This window comes from Mustelus asterias, chromosome 28, assembly GCF_964213995.1.
Source record: "Mustelus asterias chromosome 28, sMusAst1.hap1.1, whole genome shotgun sequence".
Classification (NCBI taxonomy): Eukaryota; Metazoa; Chordata; class Chondrichthyes; order Carcharhiniformes; family Triakidae; genus Mustelus; species Mustelus asterias.
Genome location: NC_135828.1, coordinates 20,799,676 through 20,826,352, shown reverse-complemented (window position 1 = coordinate 20,826,352; position 26,677 = coordinate 20,799,676). Strand labels below are relative to the sequence as shown.

General features: G+C 49.1%; 1 protein-coding gene across 2 annotated transcripts in view; it reads left to right on the top strand.

Annotated features, from left to right (window-relative positions):
* LOC144480301 (glutamine--fructose-6-phosphate aminotransferase [isomerizing] 1-like) overlaps positions 1-26,677 on the top strand; it is an 82,500-nt gene that overhangs the window by 41,781 nt on the left and 14,042 nt on the right. For both annotated transcript variants that reach the window (XM_078199651.1, XM_078199650.1), the window contains exons 11-14: positions 2,450-2,545; positions 5,346-5,443; positions 12,422-12,542; positions 18,353-18,510. In XM_078199651.1, coding sequence (XP_078055777.1) covers positions 2,450-2,545; positions 5,346-5,443; positions 12,422-12,542; positions 18,353-18,510 — 473 coding nt within the window. The remainder of the gene's footprint in view (positions 1-2,449; positions 2,546-5,345; positions 5,444-12,421; positions 12,543-18,352; positions 18,511-26,677) is intronic.

The window sequence follows — 26,677 nt, the reverse complement described above, 5'->3', positions numbered from 1 at the left end:
TATCACTATCGCTGTCACGTTTATGGGATCTTGCTGTGCAGAAATGGGTTCCCCAACTTTACAACAGTAACCACACTTTAGGAAGTACCTTCACTGGCTGTAAAGCCCTGTCACGGCATCCTAAGGTCATGAGAGATGCTGCATAAATGCATAGATTCAAAGACTTTGACAGCACAGAAAGAGGCCATTCGCATCAATGCCAGTCAACAGAGATCTGACTACACTCATCCCATTTTCCAGCACTTGGCTCACAGCTCTGGAAAAGCAGCGCAAATGAATATCTGAACGTTTCTTAAATGTTACGAGAATTTCGGAATCCACCACCCTTTCAGGCAGAGTGTTCCGGTCTCCCACCAGCCTCTGGGTGAACATGTTTCTCCTCAACTCCCCTCTTAGCTTTCTACCTCTTTCCTTAAGTCAATGTCCCCATGGATATTGACCCCTCCACTAATGGAAGAAGTGCCTTTCTACCCATTCTATCTACGTCCCTCATAATCTTATACACCTCTTATCAGGTTCCCTCTCAACCTTTGCTGCTCCAAGGAAAGCCACCCTAGTCTCTCCAATCTTTCCTCGTAGCTCAGACCCTCCAACCCAGACAGCATCCTGGTAAATCTCTGCTCCCCCTCCAGTGCAACCACATCCTTCCTATAATGTGGTGACCAGAATCGCACACAGTACTCTCGCTGTGGCCTAACCAGCGTTTCATACTGTTCCAGCATGAAATCCTGCTCTTGTAACCTATGCCTCGGCTAATAAAGGCAAGTATCCCATATGCAATAAAGGCAAGTATCCCATATGGAGGCGACATGATGCCACAGCAGTTAGCACTGCTGCCTCACAGCGCCAGGGAGCCGGGTTCGATTCCCGGTTTGGGTGACTGTCTGTGTTGAGTTTGCACGTTCTCCCCGTGTCTGCGTGGGTTTCCTCCGGGTGCTCCAGTTTCCTCCCACAGTCCAAAGATGTGCGGGTTAGGTGCATTGGCCATGCTGAATTGCTCCTTAGCGTACTGGGATGCGTAGGTTAGCGGGGTAAATATGTGGGGTTACAGGGATAGGGCCTAGGTGGAATTGTTGTCAGTGCAGACTCGATGGGCCAAATGGCCTCCTTCTGCATTGTGCGGTTTCTATGCCTTCTTAACCACCTTATCTACCTGCCCTGCCACCTTCAGGGATACGAGTCCTTTCCCTAATATTGCCCTTCCCTACTTGCCCATTGGGAGTTAGTGCGAGACTGGAATCTGGTAGGGATTGGACTGAATCAGGAATGGCAGAATTCCTTCCTGAACACGCGAACGTACGAATTGGGAGTAGGCCCCTCGAGCCAGCTCCGCCATGGCTGGTCTGATTGGAACCTCAACGTTGATCTCAACCTCGGGATGTGTGGGAACCAGTTGATTATGGACAATGACTATGGCAGCTTTTTCCCGGTCAACATTCTCGTTTACTGGCTCCCAACGATCTTTATCTCTCGGCGTGGTGAAATTTGAGTTTGTGGCCTCTTTTGAGTTCTGAATTCTGCACCAGAGTCACTGGCCCACCATAGAGGCTGCTTTGCATTGAAGCTGAACCTGTTGTAAATAGATCTTCAAAAGGGAGGGTGGCAAGAGGGTACCTCTGTCTACATCAATGGAGGTGGAGTAGAATTGGTCGAGAGTCGGTGTCCAGATCACCAACAACCTGTCCTGGTCCCCCCCATGCTGACACTATAGTTAAGAAAGCTCACCAACGCGTCTACTTTCTCAGAAGACTCAGGAAATTTGGCATGTCAGCTTCGACTCTCACCAACTTCTACAGATGCACCATAGAAAGCATTCTTTCTGGCTGTATCACAGCTTGGTATGGCTCCTGCTCTGCCCAAGACCACAATAAACTACAAAGGGCCATGAAGCCCAATCCATCATTCAAACCAGCCTCCCATCCATTGACTCCGTCTACACTTGCTGCTGCCTCGGAAAAACAGCCAGGATAATCAAGGACCCCACGGGCACTGGACCTACTCTCTTCCACCACCTTCCCTCCAGGAAAAAGATACAAAAGTCTGAGGTCACGTACCAACCGACTCGAGGACAGCATCTTCCCTGCTGCCATCAGACTTTTGAATGGACCACCTCGCACTAAGTTGACCTTTCTCTACACCCTAGCTATGACTGTAACACTACCTTCTGCACCCGCCCCTTTCCTTCTCCATGTACAGTATGTTTTGTCCGTACTAATACATGTGCCAATCATAAATCAAATGAAATCAAGATCTTAAGAATGCACATATTTGGACAGCGGGGATTCAGACTGAATTACAAATGCTAAACATGGGCCTGATGCAGGAGTTTGATAAATTATTCCAAGCATAGCCTTGAGACTTTGTAACCCTCCTACACAGAATCTTCTGACCTTTCTCATTAAATATATTTTAATGTGATTATTCTGCCTGACCTTTTGTTTTGTTGCAGGAAGCTATAGTTCCTTTATGCAGAAGGAAATCTTTGAACAGCCAGAATCTGTGGTAAACACCATGAGAGGAAGAGTCAACTTTGAGAATAACACAGGTAAGAGTCGATACCTCGCAGCTTGCTGTGTGCTAGTATTCAATTCTCGGCTTATTTGGGAATACAGCGTTGACAGTTCCGGGTTTGGGACAGAATCTCCAAACCATGAGCGTGAGGGAGGAATTAAATAAGGTGCCTGCCCCTTTAAGAAGTGTTTAAACTGGGGCCAAAAATAGTTAGAGGCACTGCTGCCTCACAGCGCCAGGGACCTGGGTTCAATTCCCGGCTTGGTTCACTGTCTGTGTGGAGTCTACATGTTCTCCTCGTGTCTGCGTGGGTTTCCTCCGGGTGCTCCGGTTTCCTCCCACAGCCTGAAAGACGTGCTGGTTAGGTGGATTGGCTGTGCTAAATTCTCCCTCGGTGTACCCGAACAGGCGCCGGAGTGTGGCAACTCGGGGATTTTCACAGTAACTTTGTTGATCCTTAAGAGTGGCAGCACAGGTGGTGAAGAAAGCATGCTTGCCTTCATTGGCCGGGGCATCGGGTATAAAAGTTGGCAAGTTATGTTACAGTTATATAAAATGTTGGTTAGGCCACATTTGGAATACTGTGTCCAATTCTGGTCGCCGCACTACCAGAAGGACATGGAGACTTTGGAGGGAGTGCAGAAAAAGTTTACCAGGATGTCGCCTGGTCTGGAGGGTATTAGCTGCGAGGAGAGAGTGAACAAACTGGGATTGTTCTTCCTGGAAAGACGGAGGCTGAGGGGGCGACCTGATATAAGTTTATAAAATTATGAGGGGTATGGATAGGGTGAACCGTTGGAAGCTTTTTCCCAGGGCAGAAATGACAACTACAAGGGGTCACAAGTTCAGGGAAAGGCAGGAAAGGTTCAGTGGAGGTAGAGACACAGTGGTTAGCACTGCTGCCTCACAGCACCAGGAACCCAGATTCGATTCCCAGCTTGGGTTACTGTCTGTGTGGAGTTTGCCCGTTCTCTCCGTGTCTTTGTGGGTTTCCTCTGGGTGCCCCAGTTTCCTTAGCTGCGAGGAGAGATTGAATAAACTGGGATTGTTCTTCCTGGAAAGGCGGAGGCTGAGGGGCCTGATAGAAGTTTATAAAATTACGAGGGGTATAGATGAGGTGAACAGTTGGAAGCTTTTTCCCAGGGCAGAAATGACAATTACAAGGAGGCCCAAGTTCAAGGTAAGGGGGGGGAAAGGTTCAGTCGAGGTGTGCGGGGGAAGGTTTTTTACACAGAGGGTGGTGGGGGCCTGGAATGCACGGCCAAGAGAGGTGGTTGAGGGAGATATGTTAGCGACATTTAAGACTTATCTGGATAGGCACATGAACAATCGGAGGAATATAGAGGGATACAGGTTGTTGGTCTAGGTCGGACAACATGGTTGGCGCACGCCTGGTGGGCTGAAGGGCCTGTTCCTCTGCTGTACTGTTCTTTGTTCTTTTTCGTTGCGGTGTTGATGTGAGCCTACTTGTGACACTAATAAATAAACTTTAAAAAAGAGGATTTGATGTGTTCAAAATCGTGAGGGGACTGGGCAGAGTAGATGGAGAGAAACTGTTCCAACTGGTAGAAGGATTGAGGGGAGGGGGTTAAATTACTTCCACGGAGAGGCAGCATAGACATGACTGGCCGAATGGTCTCCTTCCGCGCTGTAAGCTCTGATTCTGACCGCTGCCGACAATATGTATCATTTGGGAACGAGTGTAGAAATCATGAGAGATTCTTTTTAAAAATGCAGTTTGCGTTTTCTAAATTTGCCTTCTGAATGTGATGGACACTTTCAAGGCTGATTTGATTAGATTATTTATTGTCACATGTATTGGGAAACAGTGAAAAGTATTGTTTCTTGCGCGCTATAGAGACAAAGCATACCGTTCATAGAGTACATAGGGGAGAAGGAAAGGAGAGGGTGCAGAATAGTTTATGGCCCATCGCAATTTCCCCTGAGGGAAATGTGTGACTCCAGGTGTAGCAGACTGGATTCCTTGTTACAGTATCATTTGGATTTGACACCAGTTGAGGTCAGTGCTGTAGTTGTGGCTCCTAGTGGTATATGTGGGTGGTAACTTTCTTAAGCAGCCAAAGGACAAGCGACTCTTGATTATTTATCATTTTCTTTTTTTGTTATTGTCACAAGTAGGCTCACATTAACACTGCAATGAAGTTACTGTGAAAATCCCCTAGTCGCCACACTCCAGCGCCTGTTCGGGTACACTGAGGGAGAATTTAGCAAGGTCAATGCACCTACCATTGGCCAGCATGTCTTTTGGACTGTGGGAGAAAACTGGAGCACCCGGAGGAAACCCACGCAGACACAGGGAAAACGTGCAAACTCCACACAGACAGTGACCCAAGCCGGGAATCGAACCTGGGTCCCTGGCGTTGAGGCAGCAGTGCTAACCACCGTGGCTGCGTTGTTCAGCCATTTCAACCACATCACATGTAGGCCAGGAGTCACATGTAGGCCAGACCGGGTAAGGACAGCAGATTTCCTTCCCTGAAGGGACAGTTGTGAGTCGGATGGGTTTTTCCGACAATCGATGATAGTTTTGTGCTCACAAATGATTGATTGAATTTAAACTACCCCAGCTGCCATGGGATTTGAACCCCTGTCCCCAGAGCATTGGGCTGGGGATTATTAATCCGGTGGAATTACCAATAAGACGCCATCTCCCTTGATGGTGAGGTTGGATTAATCATTGTTGCTGATGTGTGCCTCTCAGAGAGACGGTTTCATGGGGATATCTTGACTGCTTTCTCATGACGCCACACAACGTTGGCCAGTATGATTGGTTGAGTTTTAATTTGGTAATATGTGCCTCTCTTGTCTCTTAGTGATCCTTGGTGGATTAAAGGATTCAATTAAGGAAATCCGAAGGTGCAGGCGCTTACTAATTATTGCTTGTGGAACAAGTTATCATACGGGACTGGCGGTACGTTTACATTGCTGTCTTCACGCTCAGAGCATGACCAGCAGACTCTCCAACGTGGGTCCATCCAACAGTGTTGCCCAGGAGGTTCCCAGGCCCAGTGTCACAGCAGAGCCAGACTCCCAGTCAGTGACTGGGGGGATATCTCACAGGCCTGTCAATGTGTCTCTGTATATGTGCATCAGTATTTTCCTCCAGTCCATGCAAGCATGGGTACCTAAATGGAGGAGAGGTAGGCCATTCGGCCCCTCAGGCCTGCTCTACCATTTGATAGTATCATGGCTGATTGGATCGAGGCTTCATCTCCACTCTCCAGCCTGTCCCCAAATACTCTTTGACTGCCTTATTTTTCGAGAATCTACCTATCTCCGTCTTAAAAATTATCCAGTGACCCCGCCTCCACTGCCCTCTGGGGAAGTAAGTTCCACAGAGCTGCCAACTTCCGAGAGAAAGAAACTTGCCCCTCGTCCGAGGGGTTTGCACTCGACCTGATCTAGATTCTCCCTGACCTGACTGATTTATTATTGTCACATGCATTGGGATACAGTGAAAAGTATTGTTTCTTGCGCGCTATGCAGACACAGCATACCGTTCATAGAGAAGGAAAGGAGAGAGTGCAGGATGTAGTGTTACAGTCATAGCTAGGGTGTAGAGAAAGATCAACTTAATGCGAGGTAGGTCCATTCAAAAGTCTGACAGCAGCAGGGAAGAAGCTGTTCTTGAGTCGGTTGGTACGTGACCTCAGACTTTTGTATCTTTTTCCTGGATGGAAGAAGGTGAAAGAGTGTGTGTCCAGGGTGCGTGGGGTCCTTGATTATGCTGGTTGCTTTTCCGAGGCAGCGAGAAGTGTAGACAGTGTCAATGGATGGGAGGCTGGTTTGCGTGATGGATTGGGCTACATTCGCAACCTTTTGTAGTATCTTGCAGTCTTGGGCAGAGCAGGAGCCATACCAAGCTGTGATACAACCAGAAAGACTGCTTTCTATGGTGCATCTGTAAAAGTTGGTGAGAGTCCAAATGTGGTCAGTGTTGGATCACCCAGATCCTGACCCTAAATCTGATATCGCAATTGACTGACTGGATGTGATTTATTATTGTCAGATGTATTGGGATACAGTGAAAAGTATTGTTTCCTGCACACTATACAGACAAAACATACTGTTCATAGAGTATATAGGGGAGAAGGGAAGGCGAGGGTGCAGAATGTAGTGTTACAGTCATTGTTGTCCTGAGTGTTAGAGGGATGGTGCATGTTCCTCCAAGCTCTCATTCTCCCGCCCTCCCAACCAGACGGGGGTGGTTCTTTTTTGACTATCAGGAAGTCCCAATGGGAGACCAGGGTGTGGGGAGGGATTGGCACTTTCCATTTCGGGGCAAGGGTGAGGAGTTAAGGGCGAAGGGGGCAGCAGTGTACTGTCATCCAGGTAGCCTTGGCAACGGTGGGTACCCCTGGCTCGGTTGTGCTGGTGCCCATGATCCTTGGGACTAGGGGTTAGAGGGCGCTTGAGGGGAGGGATCTTTGGTCCTCCAGCACTCGACTGCCTTTGTCACCAGTTGTGGCTGACCAGAGGGTGAGTGGGGGGGGGCAGAATGTCAGTGACTGGGTGGCAGTATGTAGGTATCGTGCCAGCCCTAGCTGAATAATTGAAGTGAGTGGAGGCAGAGAGATGTGCATGTGGCTGGCATGACCAGAAGGTGTGATTGGGCTTGGTGCAGGTTGCCAGGGGTGAGTCCTGAGGGATAGAGGCTGCTGGTTGGTGAAGGGAAGGGGGTGACGCATTGGATCGTGTGCGGGCTGTGTGTCCGCAAGGTGAGGCGGGTGAGACAACGTGCAGAGACTTTCACTCCGGTGAGATTCACAGACGTTTCTTGGCGTTGCTGCTGCGTGTGTGGTGTCACACTACGGACATTCACGACCCTTGCCACTTCGCTCTCTCTCTCTCTCCGCAGGGTTGGTCTAGAGGGCTTCCTGCCCATCCCCCCCCCACCCCGCCCCCAACATGGCTGCCTTCCTGGCCTCGAGCTCCCAATAGAGAGAGACCAAATTGGCGTCACAAATATCTGGGAGTTCCTTCCTTCTCCTAGTCATAGAACCACACCGAACAGAAAGAGGCCCTTCGGCCCATCATGTCTGTGCCAGCCATCAAGCACCTATCTATTCTAATCCCATTTTCCAGCACTTAATTCGTAGCCTTGTACGCTAGGGCATTTCAAGCGCTCATCTAAATGCTTCTTAAATGTTGTGAGGGTTCCCGCCTTTACCGCCCTTTCAGGCAGCGAGTTCCAGATCCCCACCACCCTCTGGGAGAAAAGGTTTTCCTCAAATCCCCTCTAAATCTCCTGCCTCTTACCTTAAATCCATGCCCCCTGGTTAATGACCCCTGTACTAAGGGAAAAGATTCTTCCTATCCACCCTATCTCTGTCCCTCATAATTTTGTACACCTCAATCCGGTCCCCCCTCAACCTTCTCTGCTCCAAGGAAAACAATGCCAGCCTAACCAGCCCCTCACTCTCCAGCCCAGGCAACATCCTGGTGAATCTCCTCTGCACCCTTTCTCTTGGCTATTCCCTTGCTATTACTTGCCCCGAGTGGCAAATAACCCCCACAATTATCTCCGCCTCTGCCCAAGAACCAACTCTCTTTAATTTACCACCATATGTGTTTCCCTCAACCCTTTGTGGAATGGGCTTGAGGGACCGAATGGCCTACTCCTGATCCTGCATTCCGTTTTGCCCAGCCAATCTCCAATATCGAAAAGTTTATTTATTAATCACAAGTAGAGCTTGCATTAACACTGCAATGAAGTTACTGTGAAATTCCCCTAGTCACCACAGTCCGGCACCTGTTTGGGTCAATGCACCTAACCAGCACGTCTTTCAGACTGTGGGAGAAAACCGGAGCACCCGGAGGAAACCCACGCAGACACGGGGAGAACGTGCAGACTCCGCACAGACAGTGACCCGAGCCGGGAATCGAACCCAGCTCCCTGGCGCTGTGAGGCAGCTGTGCTAACCACTGTGCCACCATGCAGACAGTGATTGGCTGCAGTTTAAGTAGAATCATAGAATCCCTACAGTGCAGAAGGAGCACATTCGGCCCATCGAGTCTGCACCTACCACAATTCCACCGAGGCCCTATCCCCATAACCCCACGTATTTACCCTAGCTAATCCCTCTGACAATTTAGAATGGCCAATCCACCCAACCCGCATATCTTTGGACTCACATTAACACTGCAATGAAGTTACTGTGAAAATCCCCTAGTCGCCACACTCTGGCGCCTGTTTGGATACACTGAGGGAGAATTTAGCATGGTCAATCCACCTAACCAGCACATCTTTCGGACTGTGGGAGGAGACCGGAGCACCCGGAGGAAACCCACGCAGACACGGGGAGAACGTGCAGACTCCGCACAGTGACCCAAGCCGGGAATCGAACCTGGGTCCCTGGCGCTGTGAGACAGCAGTGCTAACCACTGTGCCACCGTAGAGGGGGAAGAATGTTTTATTTTTGAGCCTTGCTCAGGGTTGTAGCAGCCTTGGCAAATGCTCGCGGGGACCTGCTGACATGTTAATGGGTAATTTATTACCGCTCTGGATGCTGGAGCCTGCCTGCCTCCCCTCACAGCCCGTTGTCTAATCGCGACAAATTGTCTCCTGCTTTGAAAGGAGCCAGGGTGAAGGGGAGGGGGGGGGGGGGGGTGGATTCGCCGGGGCTGCACTGTGAGCTGACAGCCCCTTGCAAGCCTCATTAATTCTGCTCAATTATGAGACAATTAGCTCTCCAGAAATTGAATTGGTATGTAAATCAGCTTGACGTGGAGCCCTGCATCCATCCCCCCCCATCCCACCCCCACACCCACAACCAACGCAATCCACCCACCCTCTGAAACCAAGTCACTGCCACCAAAACGCTCAGAGGTGCAATAATTAATAGTTTGCCGCAGGTTTGCCCTGCTTCTGTACTACTTGCCCCGTCAGTGTCCTGACGATGTTTGTTCTCCGCCCCTGTGGATTCACACTGCAACATCACTTAATGTTGGCCAGTTTCCTTGTAGTCTGGCCTGTCTGTACATGGAAGCTTTCCTGGAACATGTGAGATCACTTAGTGTGTTTGTGTCGGGGGGATTAACTTGTCTGGAACGACAGGGCGTTTCAGTAAAGATCTGTTGTCTTCAGAGACTCACATCCAGTCTTTCACCAGCATGTCGAGAGCTTCAGGTTTTTAGGTGTCCAGATCACCAACAACCTGTCCTGGTCCCCCCATGCCGACACTATAGTTAAGAAAGCCCACCAACGCCTCTACTTTCTCAAAAGACTAAGGAAATTTGGCATCAAAAGAGAAAATGCTGGAAAATCTCAGCTTTGACAAAGGGTAATCTGGACTGGAAACGTCAGCTCTTTTCTCTCCTTACAGATGCTGCCAGACCTGCTGAGATTTTCCAGCATTTTCTCTTTTAGTTTCAGATTCCAGCATCCGCATTAATTTCCTTTTATTAAGGAAATTTGGCATGTCAGCTGCAACTCTCACTAGCTTTTACAGATGCACCATAGAAAGCATCCTTTCCGGTTGTATCACAGCTTGGTATGGCTCCTGCTCTGCCCAAGACCGCAAGAAACTACAAAGGATCGTGAATGTAGCCCAGTCCATCACGCAAACCAGCCTCCCATCCATTGACTCTGTCTACACTTCCCGCTACCTCGGAAAAGCAGCCAACATAATCAAGGACCCCACGCACCCCGGACATTCTCTCTTCCACCTTCTTCTGTCGGGAAGAAGATACAAAAGTCTGAGGTCACGTACCAACCGACTCAAGAGCAGCTTCTTCCCTGCTGCCGTCAGACTTTTGAATGGACCTACGTCGCACTAAGTTGATCCTTCTCTACACCCTAGCTATAACTGTAACACTACATTCTGCACTCTCCTTTCCTTCTCCCCTATGTACTCTATGAACGGTATGCTTTGGCTGTATAGTACGCGAGAAATAATACTTTTCACTGCATCACAATACATGTGACAATAACAAATCAAATCAAAAGCATGTTATTGCAGAAACGCCCCCCCCCGCACTTCTCTGCCTCAGCCGATCTCCTTTCTCCACGAGCTATCTTGGAGAGGGATGTAAAATCGCGGTGTCCTGCAGGAATACCAGCAGAGAGTCAATCCCGGGAGGATTCGCAGCCGGTAAAATTCTGGAAACACTCCACTGAGAGAGAGGAACAGAGTTAACGTCCTGGTTCAATCACCTATTGTCAAACCTGCAAGATGTTGGAGATTGGAGGGCGAGAATTCATCTCCCAGGTGTGCGACCCAGATCTTGCGGCCAGCTGCTGGAGGAGAGGTGGTGGGGTGGGGGGTACGCCCTCTTGAGAAAGGCGCCCACGCCAGCGTCCTCCATGCGTGCTGGGAGGCTGCAAATCAATGCCATCCTGTCATGAATACAACCTGACCAGCCGATCCGATGCCAGGATGTCAAACCAGTGCCGGGCAATTCGAGTGACCAACTCCCTCAGCAAAACAGCAGGCGCTGAGCCGCAGGATGGGGCCCTGCGTTGGCGCTCCTTAAAGGGCCTGGCATCCACCCAAATGCAGCTGAGGTTATTTTCAGGTACCAACTGCTGTTGTGAAGCCTGCGAAAGTCATGCGTAGTGTTTGTGGACTTGTTGTAGAGTGAATTTGACGGGAAGATTGGAGGAGTCCACACAAAGGCTGCAAGAGGTGTGGGTGCAACAGTGCCTGTATTCTGGGCCTGCAGCATGGCAGGGAAATGATGCAGAGGCTGCGGAGAGGGTCATCTCTGCCCAATGCCCTCTGCCACCTTCGAGCCAGTCTTCACTCTCCTCGATGTATGGCAGGAAGCAGTCTGGCAGGCAGGCACCTTAGCGTTCTCCTGCCCTGTTAAAGTCTGCTGTTGCTATGGAGCTGAGGAGGCAGCCAGCACACACCAAGCCCCCCCCCGCCCCCCATAACCAGTCATGCGATGGTGATGAGGTAATCTGGCTTGGATGTGATGCTGATTAAGGGATTGAATAATTGACCTGGTCATCAGGGATGCAGATCTCCTCCATCTTGGCGATAGTGTCGTGGGATCTCACCTGGCAGGGCAGACTGGACCTCAATTTGACATCTCGTCTGAAACCTGGTGCCTCTGATATCAAGGGACGTGGGGATAGTGCACAAGTTCATAAGATATAGGAGCAGAATTAGGCCATTCGGCCCATCAAGTCCACTCCACCATTCGATCATGGCTGATATGCTCCTCATCCTCATTTTCCTGCCTTCTCCCCATAACCCTTCAACCCATTAAAAATCTGTCTAACTCCTCCTTAAATTTACTCACTGTCCCAGCATCCACCGCACTTTGGGGCATCGAATTCCACAGATTCACAACCCTTTGGGAGAAGTAGTTTCTCCTCGAGCCTGTTTTAAATTTGCTGCCCCTTATCCGAAGACTGTGACCTCTCGTCCTAGAATGTCCCACAAGAGGAAGCATCCGCTCCACGTCTACTTTATCCATACCTTTTACCATCTTGTATACCTCAATTTGATCTCCCCTCATTCTTCTAAATTCCAGAGTGTATCGGCCTAAACTGTTCAATCTCTCTTCATACGACAAACCCCTCATCTCTGGAATCAATCTAGTGAACCTCCTCTGAACTGTCTCCAATGCCACTGCATTTTTCCTCAAATAAGGGGACCAAAACTGTGCACAATACTCCAGGTGCGGCCTCACCAATGTCTAGCATAGTGCAGGTAAAATGGAGTGTAGGTAGACGATTGGCTATGAGTTGGTTAAATGGCGGGGCAGGCTCGAGGGGCTGAATGGTCACTCCTCCAATTTTCCGAAGCCCCAGAACGTGGGGGATTGCCGGGGGGGGGGGGCACTTTCTGAGATTCAAAAACTCAAGATGTGCGTGCTACGCGAGATCCGACAGATTCGACCTAATTTCTAACCTGGTTTTCCCCCCCCCCCCCTTCAGACCCGGCAAATCCTGGAGGAGCTGACGGAGCTGCCAGTCACGGTGGAACTTTCCAGCGACTTCCTGGATCGCAATACGCCCGTCTTCCGGGATGACGTGTGCTTTTTCCTCAGCCAGTCAGGTACCGCGCAGCGTTCGTCGGGCAGATTTCTGGACGTTGAATCCTTTTCATCTTGGTTAAATCCACCTTTGTGAAAATGCGTTGGACTAACCCGGAATTGTTTCCTTTCTCTGGGATTTGGGCATCTGAAATCTATCTTATCTCTCCCTTAAATATACACAAGGTCTCTGCCGCAGAGCGTTGTGGGGGCAACGCATTCCAAAGACACTCAACCCTCTGAGAGAAGAAATTCCTCATCTCGATCTTAAATTGGTGCCCCTTTATTCTGAGACTCTGCCCTCTGGTCCTAGACTCTCCCATGAGGGGAAACATCCTCCCAGCATTTACCCTCTGAAGCCCCTTAAGAATCCGATATGTTTCAATGTGTAGAGTCCCAACCCGCCTAATCTTTCCTCACGAGACAATTCCACCATCCTAATGAACCTTCCCTGAACTGCATCCAATAAAATAATACAAGACCATAAGATATCGGAGCAGAATTAGGCCATTCGGCCCATCGAGTCTGCTCATTCAATCATGGCTGATACGATTCTCATCCTCATTCTCCAGCCTTCTCCCCGTAACCCTTGATCCCCTTATTGATCAAGAACCTATCTATCTCTGTCTTAAAGACACTCAATGACCTGGCCTCCACAGCCCTCTGCGGCAATGAATTCCACAGATTCACCACCCTGACTGAAGAAATTCCTCCTCATCTCAGTTTTAAAGGAGCGTCCCTTCACTCTGAGGTTGTGCTCTCGAGTTCTAGTCTCTCCCACATCCACTCTATCTGGACCTCTCTATATTCTGTATTAATTATAGCTTTCCTTAAATAAGGGGACAGAAACAGCTCTCAGTGTTCCAATGTGTTCTCACCAGTATCTTGTACAGTTGCAGCAAGACTTCCCGACTCTTATATACTCCAATCCCCTCGAAACAAGGGCCAACATTCCACCAGCCTTCCTCATTACCTGCTGCCCCGTGTGCTAGCTTTCTGTGTTTCCTGCACAAGACCCCTAGTCCCCTTTGTGTTGCAGCTTTCTGCAGTTTTTCTCCCTTTAAATAATGCTCTGTTCTTTTGTTCATTTTGGAAGGGAGAACAACTTTACATTTCTCCACATTATATTCCACTTGCCAACTTTTTGCTCACTTACTTAACCTGTCAATATCTCTTGGTAAACTGTCGGTATCTCTCTCGCAACTGCCTTTCCACCTGATTCCTTTCACCCCTCTGAAAGAATTGTCCATTCCCCTGAATGCTGGAAGCAGGCACGTTAGTAACATTCAAGGCATATCTGGATAGAAACACGAACGGGAGGCGAACAGAGGAATAGAACACCACGTATTGGCGATAAGCGGCACGGTAGCACAGTGGTTAGCATTGCTGCTTCACAGCTCCAGGGACCTGGGTTCGATTCCCGGCTTGGGTCACTGTGTGGAGTTTGCACATTCTCCTCGTGTCTGCGTGGGTTTCCTCCGGATGCTCTGGTTTCCTCCCACAGTCCAAAGATGTGCGGGTTAGGTTGTTTGGCCATGCTAAATTTGCCCTTAGTGTCCTGAGATGCGTAGGTTAGAGGGATTAATGGTTAAAATATGTAGGGATATGGGGGTAGGGCCTGGGTGGGATTGTGGTCAGTGCAGACTCGATGGGCCGAATGGCCTCTTTCTGTGCTGTAGGGTTTCTATGATTTCTATGAAGTAGTGGGTTTAAATAAGGATTAGGTGTTAGCGCAGGCTTGGTAGGCCGAAGGGCCTGTTCCTGTGCTGTATTCTTTGTATAAATAAAAGACTGATTTGCAAATAAATCGCACTGCGTGTCTAGTGCAGCCTGTGTGTACTGATGGGTATGTGACTTCCGCAGAATCCCTACAGTGCAGAAGGAGGCCATTCAGCCCATCGAGTCTGCACCAACCACAATCCCACCCAGGCCCTATCCCCGCAACCTCATGCATTTACCCTGCTTGTCCCCCTGACACTAAGGAGCAACTTATCCTGGTCAATCCACCTAGCCCGCACATCTTTGGAGTGTGGGAGGAAACCAGAGCACCCGGAGAAAACTCACGGGGAGAAACTCCACACAGACAGTAACCCAAGCCGGGAATCGAACCCGGTTCTCTGGCGCTGAGAGGCAGCAGTGCTAACCACTGTGCCGCCTGTGAGTTGGGGGAAAGGTTTCCGTAAACCTGATTAGGATGCGGGTAACAAACTGCTTGCGATGAGCAGTGTACGGGAAGAGGCTGCTGTGCTAATAGCAAACACTGAGAGCGTTTCTCGACCAATAAAGGTCACCGCTGCAGCACAGGGGCAGAGATTCCGGTTTATTTCATCGCGTCTTTGGGCTGCAGTAACTTAATCCAACTGTTAACAAGGTTAACTGACAGTCTGCCAAGTCAACGCCTCCATTTGCAGCCATTGTAAGCCTCAAGAGGATAGTCGGTAGTCCAAAACTTTTCTGGCTGCCTTCACTATTCGAAACAAAAGCGGATGAGCGTTAGGAATTAATTAAAAGAGCTCCTTGTTTTGTGTCCCGAGCAGATAGCTGGTTTTGTTTGCGATATTTGCATCTTATTTGGGGGTGGCACAGTGGTTAGCACTGCTGCCTCACAGTGCCAGGGACCTGGATTCAATTTGCAGCTTGGGTCACTGTGTGGAGTTTGCACATTCTCCCCATGTCTGCGTGGGTTTCCTCCGGGTGCATTGACCCAAACAGGCGCCGGAGTGTGGCGACTAGGGGAATTTCACAGTAACTTCATTGCAGTGTTAATGTAAGCCTTACTTGTGACTAATAAATAAACTTTAAACTTATTTTGTTACAAGAAGGATGGAAGGACTGTGCACTTTATCCCCACCGCCCTCCTGGTTCTACCATTAGTCTAAAGGTTTGATTCACTCACTAAAAGGACCAATTATTTACATTCACTCCTATTAGACCCAGAATTAAAGAGACTTTAACCAGAGGGACCTGGGTGTGCAGGTCCACAGTTCCCTAAAAGTGGCAACACAGGTGGCCAAGGTGATTAAGAAGGCATGTGGCATGCTTGCCTTCATCAGCCGGGGCATTGGGTACAAGAGTTAGAAAATCATGTTGCAGCTATAGGGTTAGGCCTCATTTGGAGTATTGCGTGCAGTTCTGGACGCCGCACTAACAAAAGAATGTGGAAGCTTTGGAGAGAGTGCAAAGAAGGTTCACGAGGATGTTGCCTGGTCTTGAGAGTGTTGGCTGTGAGGAGAGGTTGAATAAACTAGGATTGTTTTCGCTGGGGGGAGACCCGATAGGGGTCTACAAAATTATGAGAGGCATAGACGGGGTGGATAGTCAGAGAGTTTTTCCCCAGGGTGGAAGTGTCAATTACAGGGGGGCGCAGGTTCAAGGTGAGAGGGGGAAAGTTTAAGGAAGATGTGCGGGGGACGTTTTTCACACAGAGAGTGGTGGGTGCCTGGAACGCGCTGCCAGAGGAGGTGGTGGAAGCAGGCACATTAGCAACATTTAAGAGGCATCTGGATGGGTCCATGAATAGGGAGGGAATAGAGGGATACGGACTGAGTAAGAGCAGAAGGTTTTTGGTTAAGGCATCATGATCGGCAGAGGCTTGGAGGGCCGAAGGGCCTGTTCCTGTGCTGTACTGTTCTTTGTTCTTTCAGAATGATTGATTTGTTATAAAACCAAAAAGTCTCTCTGCAAGGACTAGTTGAAGAGTTAAACTCCAAAGTATAACTATCTTCGCACTCGCACACAAAGGGTTTCTGCAGAGAAGGGATTTAGATTATGAAGGATAAAGTTAGCAGGGTTTTGTTAAGCGTAACTTGGTCGGTACATTCCCATCTTCACAACAGTTCCCACACTTCAGCAAGTTCCTCATTGGCTGGGAAGTTCTTTTGGATGTCCAGTGTTTATGAAAAGTGCATTCTAAATGTGTTTTTCATTTCATTTGGACCCGCTAGTTCGATACATTCAATTCTGTTCAGAGTTCACTCGGGTGAATCAGCCATCGCTGTTTGCCAATAAATTTGGGGGAATTTCACAGTAACTTTGTTACAATATTAAAGTGAGCCTTACTTGTGACTAATAAATAAACTTTACTTTATTCAATACGCTGGTTGAGCCGGAGTGGCCATGTTTCCGGGCACAGTTCATGTCGAGACTTGCTGCTGGTTTGACTTCGGATTGGCCTAAGCCTGACCTGTTGATAGGTATCGCACGCCAGCGCATGTGGAGCAGGGGAGGGCGAGGGGAGCAGGGTGAGGGAGGCGGGGCAGGGCAAAGGAGGTGGGACAGGCGTACCTGTGTGCTCAATAATGTGCATTGGCAGCCAGTTCAGTAACGCCTCCATGCTTTCACCTCCCCCTATCTTTGTATCTCACTTCTTTCAGCTGTAACATGCTTTGGGAAATCTGCGTCCCTCCAGTTCTGGCTTCCTGCACATCCTGAGTTTTCTGTTCCCATCATTGGCTATCGCAGCTTTGGCTGTGTTTGTCCCCAGCTCTGGGAGCTCTAAGCACTCCACCTCTCCTCTGTAAGATATTCCTTAAACACTGCCTCTCTGACTGAGCTTTCGGTGTGACATCGTGTCAAAGTTTCTGAAGTACTGTACGTTCGCACGCCTTGGGGCATCTTGTGACCTCGCAGGTGCTATATAAATGCAAGTTGTCGTTGCTCGGGCCGAATCCCCTTTCTCACCCTGCCGCTGGATCGTGGGTCTGGAACGCTGTGAAACTTTCCAGCTGCTTCTGTGCATTTTGACATCCTTTAAAACCCCTGGGTGTATTAAAGCCTTGTAACTGACTCCCAACATCTGTCTTCTACGTAAAGCAAAGCTCCCCCGTACAGCGTGTGTTAAATTTTACTGGCCAGAACGCAAATGTGTAACACGACATCTGAGCCTAACCTGGATAACCATCAGCAGTGGGCTAAAGCCCGTGACTAATGACTAACCCGACACCGGTCCAAACAGGGGCTGTTTAATGTCTTCAGTGACCTTGTGATTATCGTCATCAATGTAAGCTTCTTTGTGTGAATAAGAGTGTTAGATTTTCAATACAACAATCATTTAGAATCATAGAATCCCCACAGTGCAGAAGAGACCATTCGGCCCATCGAGTCTGCACAGAATCTCTGACAGAATACCTTACCCAGGTCCTCTCCCCCACCCTATCCCCATATCCCTGCACATTTACCATGGCCAATCCATCCAACCTACACATCTTTTGGACGCTAAGGGGCAATTTAGCATGACTAATCCGCTTAACCTGCACATCTTTGGGAGGAAACCAGAGCACCCGGAGGTTAGGTTGATTGGCCATGCTAAAAATTGCCCCTTAGAGTCCTGAAATGCGTAGGTTAGAGGGATTAGCGGGTAAATATGTAGGGATATGGGGGTAGGGCCTGGGTGGGATTGTGGTCGGTGCAGACTCGATGGGCCGAATGGCCTCCTTCTGCACTGTAGGGATTCTATGATTTCTATGAAACCCACGCAGACACGGGGAGAACGTGCAAACTCCACACAGACAGTGACCCAAGCCAGGAATTTAACCCGGGTCCCTGGCGCTGTGAGGCAGCAGTGCCAACCACGATGATGCCCAAAGGTTTATAAGTTAGTCCGTTCCTTTTTCAAGACCCCTGAGGATCAAATGAAAGTATCTCCTGTAAGATAATTCAATACAAATTAGAAATCTCTTTTGAATTTTTGTGTTGGGGGAGTCTTGAGCAGCTGCCAGGCGTATTGCGAAGTCTCTTCACGAACCGCACCCCCGAAGCAGATGGGGTTTCACGGTGGGGGAAACCTGATCTCTCCGCCCAACATCTGGGTAACTTCCTCTTTGTTCTTCCCTAGGTGAAACTGCGGACACGTTAATGGCCTTGCGATACTGCAAAGGGAGGCGGGCCCTGACCGTTGGCATCACCAACACAGTGGGCAGTTCAATCTCCCGAGAGACGGACTGTGGCGTCCACATCAATGCCGGACCAGAAATCGGCGTGGCGAGTACAAAGGTATGGCGTCGAACGGCCGCGAGCTGGCCAATGAAATGTGGCAATTTGTAACCAAGAAGCTCTGTGTTGTCACGTGGGTTCTCCTCTGGCCCAGAGAACGAGAATGAAGAAATATTGGCGTCTTCCTTCGGATCCCGTCTTGTTCGGATCTTGAACGAGAGCACTTAACCCTTTTGAGAAAATATCTCTGTCCCAATTTGCTATCGCGCCTCACTGATTTTTAAAATCACTGTTAACTCTCCTCCCAGCCATCGGAAATAGTTCCGTACAGTGGGTTAGCACTGCTGCCTCACAGCGCCAGGGACCTGGGTTCGATTCTCGGCTTGGGTCACTGTCTGTGTGGAGTTTGCACGTTTCCCCCCCGGGTCTGCGTGGGTTTCCTCCGGGTGCTCCGGTTTCCTCCCACAGTCCGAAAGACGTGCTGGTTAGGGCGCATTGGCCGTGCTAAATTCTCCCTCAGTGTACCCGAACAGGCGCCGGAGTGTGGCGACTGGGGGATTTTCACAGTAACCTCATTGCAGTGTTAATGTCAGCCTAATTGTGACTAATAAAAAAAAAATGAAGTTAACTTATAGTTCTAGTATCTCAAAATTCTTCTCCAAGTTCAATCTTTCCACCCCCGGCAGCATCCTGGTGAATCTACACTAATTGCTCCCTATACCTTTATTGCCAATTTTATAAACCTAGTTGCATTTGTGTGAACAAACCGCTATCTGTTGGAAAACTGAAGAACAAGATCCTCTTTCTCCATCATCACTTTTTATCTGTGGTAGCTAACCCAGCAGCCACAACCTGCTCCCTAACTTCGGAATCTAACTGATCTGTTTTGTGTTTAGGAAGTGGGGGTCTGTAGGGTAGAGGAATGTGATTTGATTTTAATTTGATTTGATTTATTATTGTCACATGTATTAGCATACAATGAAAGGTATTGTTTCTTGCGTGCTATACAGACAAAGCATACCATTCATAGAGAAGGAAAGGAGAGGGTGCCGAATATAGTGTTAGTCATAGCTAGGGTGTAGAGAAAGATCAACTTAATGCGAGGTAAGTCCATTCAAACTACAAGAGGACACAGGTTTAAGGTGCTGGGGAGTAGGTACAGAGGAGATGTCAGGGGTAAGTTTTTCACTCCAAGGATGGTGGGTGAGTGGAATCGGCTGCCGTCAGTGGTGGTGGAGGCAAACTCGATAGCGTCTTTTAAGAGACTTCTGGATGAGTACATGGAACTTAATAGGATTGAGGGTTATAGGTACACCTATATATAAGCCTAGGTAGGTAGGGACACGACTAGCGCAACTTGTGGGCCGAAGGGCCTGTTTGTGCTGTATTTTTTCTATGTTCTATAAGAATCTGATGGCAGCAGGGAAGAAGCTGTTCTTGAGCCGGTTGGTACGTGTCCTCAGACTTCTGGATCTTTTTCCTGACGGAAGAAGGTGGAAGAGAGAATGTCCGGGATGCGTGGGGTCCTTGATTATGCTGGCTGTTTTTCCAAGGCAGCGGGAAGTGTAGACAGGGTCAGTGGATGGGAGGCTGGTTTGCGTGATGGATTGGGCTACATTGTGTCTAAGTCAAATAATGTTCTCCATGTGTCCTAGGGAATTGTACATAGTCAAGTTGATGGAAGATTAATCCCCCAGTATAGCGCCTGTTATTATTGATTGATTACTGATCCCAGTTCTGTCTCACCCATTACTATTGTGCTTTTTTTCCTGGGGAATATCTTGACTGACATCGAACAGAGATCTCTTCACGATGTCGGGTCTGTTGGAGACTGTGATTAGTTGGCGCCTTGTTGCGCGTGGAGACGTTTCAGGTTTGGTTTATTGGGCCTGTCTATCTTGATTGAGTTATAGGGTTGACATTCATCGATCAGCTGCAGAAAGGTTCTCCCGGTGTTCAGCACACATCTTCAACACGCTGGCTGGAATTCTCCAATCTCGCCCATGGCCAGGGTTCTCCAGTTCCGCTGCTGTGAATGAAGGTTTGGCTGAGCGCCAAATTCTCCGGTGTCATACGCCTCGCTGCCAGTGAGAACGAAGAATTCCAGCCACTGTGTCTGTCAGGAAAGATTGGTATGTGCAATAAGTTCTGATGGTGTGACCAGAAGTAGGCCATTCGGCCCATCGAGTCTGTCTCGCCATTCAATGAGATCGTGACTGATCTGATGTGATAATCCTCAACTCCACTTTCCCACCTTATCCCCAGAACCCTCGATTCCCTTAGTGATTATGACACATAATGTGACCACAATGTTTGTGCGCGTACCACTGACGGTGCATAGTGTCTGTGCGCGTACCACTGACGGTGTCTGTGCGCGTACCACTGACGGTGCATAGCGTCTGTGCGCGTACCTCTGGTGGTGCACGCCATCTGTGCACGTACAAATGCCACTGTACACTCTTTGCACGCACCAATATTTTGCCTTGCTTTTTCAACTCCTCCCTGCTTCTTCAGTTGATGAGCATGAACTGACTAAGGGGTGACTTGAGAAAATGACGTTGTGAGCCAGTTTGGGAGCGATGAGGCAGTAAGGATTCTCCACTTAGTCCCATTCCTGTTCACCCTGCACATTGGAGAAGACTACATTCCAATTAATGTGGGTGAGTGTTTCAATATTCAATGTATATCATCTGATGTGGAAGAGTCATGGGGGAGAAAGGGGAAGAGAAGTTGTACAGGTTGGGGCGTACGCCCATTGGGGTTTGAAGAATGAGAGGCGATTCTATTGGAACATACAAGATCCTGAGGGGACTTGATAGGGTTGATCCTGAGAGGATGTTTCCTCTTGTGGGAGAGACTGGAATTAGGGAACGTGGTTTAAGAATGAGGGCAGAAAATGCTGGATAAACTCAATACGTCTGGCAGCATCTCCTGAGAAACAGGATTAAGGTTTTGGGTCTGCATGACTCTTTTTCAGGGGTCTACGTTTTGAAAGAGATCATAGAACCCCTCCAGTGCAGAAGGAGGCTCCTCGAGAGTACAGAGACTAGAACTAATTCCTTAAGCGGAGAACATCACGCAGAAATTCCCCTGCTGAAATCTGAACCATGACAAAAGCTAACAGGCCCCTGTAAATAATTTTTTAGGGTGGCACAGTGGTTAGCCCACAGCGCCAGGGACCTGGATTCGATTCCCGGCTTGGGTCACTGTCTGTGCGGAGTTTGCGCATTCTCCCCGTGTCTGCGTGGGTTTCCTCCGGGTGCTCCGGTTTCCTCCCACACTCCAAAGATGTGCGGGTTAGGTGGACTGGCCATGCTAAATTGCCCCTTAGTGTCAGGGGATTAGCTAGGGTAAATTTAATGGGGTTATGGGGATAGGGCCTGGGTGGGATTGTGGTCGGTGGAGACTCGATGGGCTGAATGGCCTCCTTCTGCACTGCAGGATTCTATTTGGCCCATCGAGTCCGTACTGACCACAATCCCACCAGACCCTATTCCCATAACCCCACATATTTACCCTGCTAATCCCCCTGACACTAAGGGGCAATTTAGCACGGCCAATCCATCTAACCGACACGACTGTGGGAGGAAACCGGAGCACCCGGAGGAAACCCACGCAAACACGGGGAGAACATGCAAACTCCACACAGACAGTGACCCGAGGCCAGAATTGAACCCGGGTCCCTGGCGCTGTGCGGCGGCAGTGCTAACCACTGTGGCAGAGGAGGAGAATTTTTTTTCTCTGGGGTGGGGGAGGGGGAGGGTTGTTAGTTTGTGGAATTTCTCTACCGCAGACAACAGTGGAGAGACTGAATATATTTAAGGTAGAGTTATCCAGATTTTGATTGACAAGGGAGTCGGGGGGGGGGCGGCAGATGGGAGAGTGGAGTTGAGACCATAACAAAATTAGCCATGATCTTATTGAATGGCAGAGCAGGGTCAAAGGGCTGAATGGCCTACTTCAACTCCTAAGAGCTATGTACCTGTGAAATGAAACCACACAGGTATCCCATTCAGGAACTGGTGCAGATGCGATGAGTTGGATGGATTATTGTGAATGCCGTAAGATTAACGATTCCAGAGTAACCTCCTCAGTAACTGTTGGACTTTAAGAGGGTCTCCTGACTAACCGATCCGATTCGACCAATATAAACTCTGGTCACAATGTGCTCTCCACTCCTCTGGAATTAAATATTCCCCTTTTCCTGGGTTTCCCAACTTGCTGCCAGGACTGTGGCCAGCCCGGTTCCGCAATTGCTGAGTCACCGTGCACATGTTCTGATTTAGCAGAGCCTAGTAAAGGCCCTCGCATCGGGGACACGGGGGTGTGGGACTTGTTGCAGATGAGAAGCAGGCATGGCTCGTCAAGAGTACAGAGACTAGAACTAATTCCTTAAGCGGAGAACATCACGCAGAAATTCTCCTGCTGAAATCTGAACCGTGACAAAAGCCAACAGGGCCCCTGTAAAGAAAATCGTTGCGTTTTTAGGTATCAGAGTTTTTCAGTCGCAGAAGATTGGAAAATGCTCCCCAACCAATTAACTACATTAAAAAATGTAGTCAGAATTATATATTTGTAAAGGAGGGCAGTCATTTTACACAAGTAAGTTTGTTTCCTGGTAGTACCGAACTTGTTCTGCTGAAGACACATGCTGTTGAAGTTTTTCATCTTGCACTCAACAGGACTGATTGGCAAGAATCTCAAAGTGAACAGCAAAATTGTTCCCTTTGAGATTTGGTATTCTCGTGAACCTGTCCTGTTAGGTGCAAGACCAAAAGCTTTGACAGCACGTCTCTCTTTCTTTTCAGCAGTATACAAACAAGATTCGTCCAGTCTGATTTTTGATGGTGGCAGTCAAGGGAGGAATGTTGGCCAGGGTTCCACGGTCATGTTCGACCAAGCAGGCTGACCGCTCATCCGAACGGCAGCGCCTCCGACAGTCCGGAGGGAAATAGTACACTGCCCCACGTGGATTACGTGCTAAGGTCTGGAGGGATGAACCCACAGCATCCTCCTGACTAAGAAGGAAAGGAGTCGGGTTTCTGCAGGATCAGTTTCTGGGCAGTTATCTTATGTGGTTGCGACATTCCTCTTGTGATCATGTTCCAGTGTAAATGTTTTTTTTAAAATCCTATCCCGTAAATAATAAAAAAAAAAGCTTGGCTTTTTGCTCAGTTTGTTAATAAGTGTGAAGCAAAATGCAAGGAGAACTGCTTCAGAAAGAAAAGTAACGTCAGTCAGTTTGGGTTCATCATTGTGAAGGGTTACTGGCTGCTTACAGGACGATTACAGAGTAAAGACTCTGCTCAGTAACTGTTGGCTTCCTGTGATTAACGTGGGCTGGACGCTGATTGGTGAATCTATTCCTGCGAGGGATCTGATTGCACATCTGTTTGTAGTTAGCGGACCATTTATGGGAGCCTGCAGCATGTTTACAGCTTTGTGTCTCTGTCCTGCCCTTCTCCACACATCGCCCGAGTTCTGGGGTCAATGGCTTCCTTTTCCAAAACACAGAGAGCTCAGATGGTTAGCAAACCCTGGGAAAAGTAACATGGGGGGAGGGGGGGGGGGCGCACAAACTCATAAAGGACACCATAGAAATCATAGAATCCCTGCAGTGCAGAAGGAGGCCATTCAGCCCATCAACACTGCACCAACAACAATCCCACTCGGGCTCTATTCCTGTAACGCCACATATTTACCCTGCTGATCTCCCCCCCCCCCCCCCTGACACCATGGCCAATCAACCTAACCCGCACATCTTTGGACTGTGGGAGGAAACCGAAGCACCCGGAGGAAACCCACGCAGACACTGGGGAGAACGTGCAAACTCCACAAGGATAGTGACCTGAGGCCGGAATCGAACCCGGGTCCCTGGCGCTGAGAGGCAGCAGTGCTAGCCACTGTGCCACCGTGCCACCCAGTTACAGTATTATTCTGTAACTCCTGCCCAGTTACTCCCTTTGAGCCGTGTGTCTAGCCCACCCCCGACTAGGGTGTCATAGTGGTTAGCACTGTTGCCTCAGCGCCAGGGACATGGGTTTGATTCCCGGTTTGGGGCAGAGTCTGCACATTCTCCTCATGTCTGCGTGGGTTTCCTCCGGGTGCTTCGGTTTCCTCCCACAGTCCAAAAGACGTGCTGGTTAGGTGCATTGGCCATGCTAAATTCTCCCTCAATGTACCCGAACAGGTGCCAGAGTGTAGGGGATTTTCACAGTAACTTCATTGCGGCGTTAATGTAAGCCACCTTGCGACGCTAACAAATACACTTTAAACTTAAGTAACTCGATGGAATTAGGAATTAGGGGTCTTTCTCTGCATGGAGGTCAGTGACCAGTGGAGTGCCCCAGGGATCTGTTCTGGGACCCTTGCTGTTTGTCATTTTCATAAATGACCTGGATGAGGAAGTGGAGGGATGGGTTGGTAAGTTTGCTGACGACACCAAGGTAGGTGGTGTTGTGGATAGTTTGGAGGGATGTCAGAAGTTGCAGCGAGACATAGATAGAATGCAAGACTGGGCGGAGAAGTGGCAGATGGACTTCAACCCGGATAAGTGTGTGGTGATCCATTTTGGCAGATCCAATGGGATGAAGCTGCAGTATAATATGAAGGGTACCATTCTTAGCAGTGTAGAGGATCAGAAGGACCTTGGGGTCCGGGTCCATAGGACTCTTAAATCGGCCTCGCAGGTGGAGGATGCGGTCAAGAAGGCGTACGGCGTACTGGCCTTCATTAATCGAGGGATTGAGTTTAGGAGTCGGGAGATAATGCTGCAGCTTTATAGGACCCTGGTTAGACCCCATTTGGAGTACTGCGCGCAGTTCTGGTCACCTCATTACAGGAAAGATGTTGAAGCCATTGAAAGGGTGCAGAGGAGATTTACAAGGATGTTGCCTGGATTGGGGGGCATGCCTTATGAGGATAGGTTGAGGGAGCTTGGTCTCTTCTCCCTGGAGAGACGAAGGATGAGAGGTGACCTGATAGAGGTTTACAAGATGTTGAGAGGTCTGGATAGGGTAGACTCTCAGAGGCTATTTCCAAGGGCTGAAATGGTTGCTACGAGAGGACACGGGTTTAAGGTGCTGGGGGGTAGGTACAGAGGAGATGTCAGGGGTAAGTTTTTCACTCAGAGGGTGGTGGGTGAGTGGAATCGGCTGACGTCGGTGGTGGTGGAGGCAAACTCGTTGGGGTCTTTTAAGAGACTTCTGGATGAGTACATGGGATTTAATGGGATTGAGGGCTATAGATAGGCCTAGAGGTGGGGATGTGATCGGCGCAACTTGTGGGCCGAAGGGCCTGTTTGTGCTGTGGCTTTCTATGTTGTTTGTTCTAATTTGCCAGGAATATGGCAGTGATGATTTTCCCGGAAAGAATGCGCCCTTCCGTGGATTTGGACGTTGTAAAATGAAGCATGTATTGTTCACACGCTGCAGGCTGGATTAAAGGGAATTGTTGCCCAGGTACATTGTGTACACAGACTGCACTGGCTGCAACTTTGCTTTTGTGTTCTGAGAAATTGCTCTGGATTCTGGATAAGTCGGAGAAATGCCCGCCCTGGAATTTCCTCTGCCTGCGGTTGCATTTTTCCAAAGCCTGCCATTCTTGATCGCGGATGTGATGTAGGAGTTGTTTAAATAAACACAATGCAACCCAAACGCCTTGTCCTGCCCACAGCTCACACGTAAAGGAGAGCTGAACATTGCTACACGGTTAGTACAGCTGCAGCAAGAATCGTTTGACCAGCACCGTACATTGTCCTTTCCGTCGATCGCACTGGCAGCGAGTTTCAAATTCGCCACATTTGTAGAGCTGTAGAATCCCTACGGCACAGAAGGAGGCCATTTGGCCCATCGAGTCTGCACCGAGTCTCCAAAAGAGTATCTTGCCTCGACCCATTCTGCACCTCCCCGTAACCCCACATATCTACCATGGCCAATCCACCTAACCTGCCCATTTTTGGACACTAAGGGGCAATTTAGCATGGCCAATCCACCTAACCTGCACATCTGTGGATAGTAAGGGGCAATTTAGCATGGCCAATCCACCTAACCTGCACATCTTTGGATAGTAAGGGCAATTTAGCATGGCCAATCCCCCTAACCTGCACATCTTTGGATAGTAAGGGGCAATTTAGCATGGCCAATCCACCTAACCTGCACATCGTTGGACTGTGGGAGGAAACTGGAGCACCCGGGGGGTAACCCACAAAGACACGGGGAGAATGTGC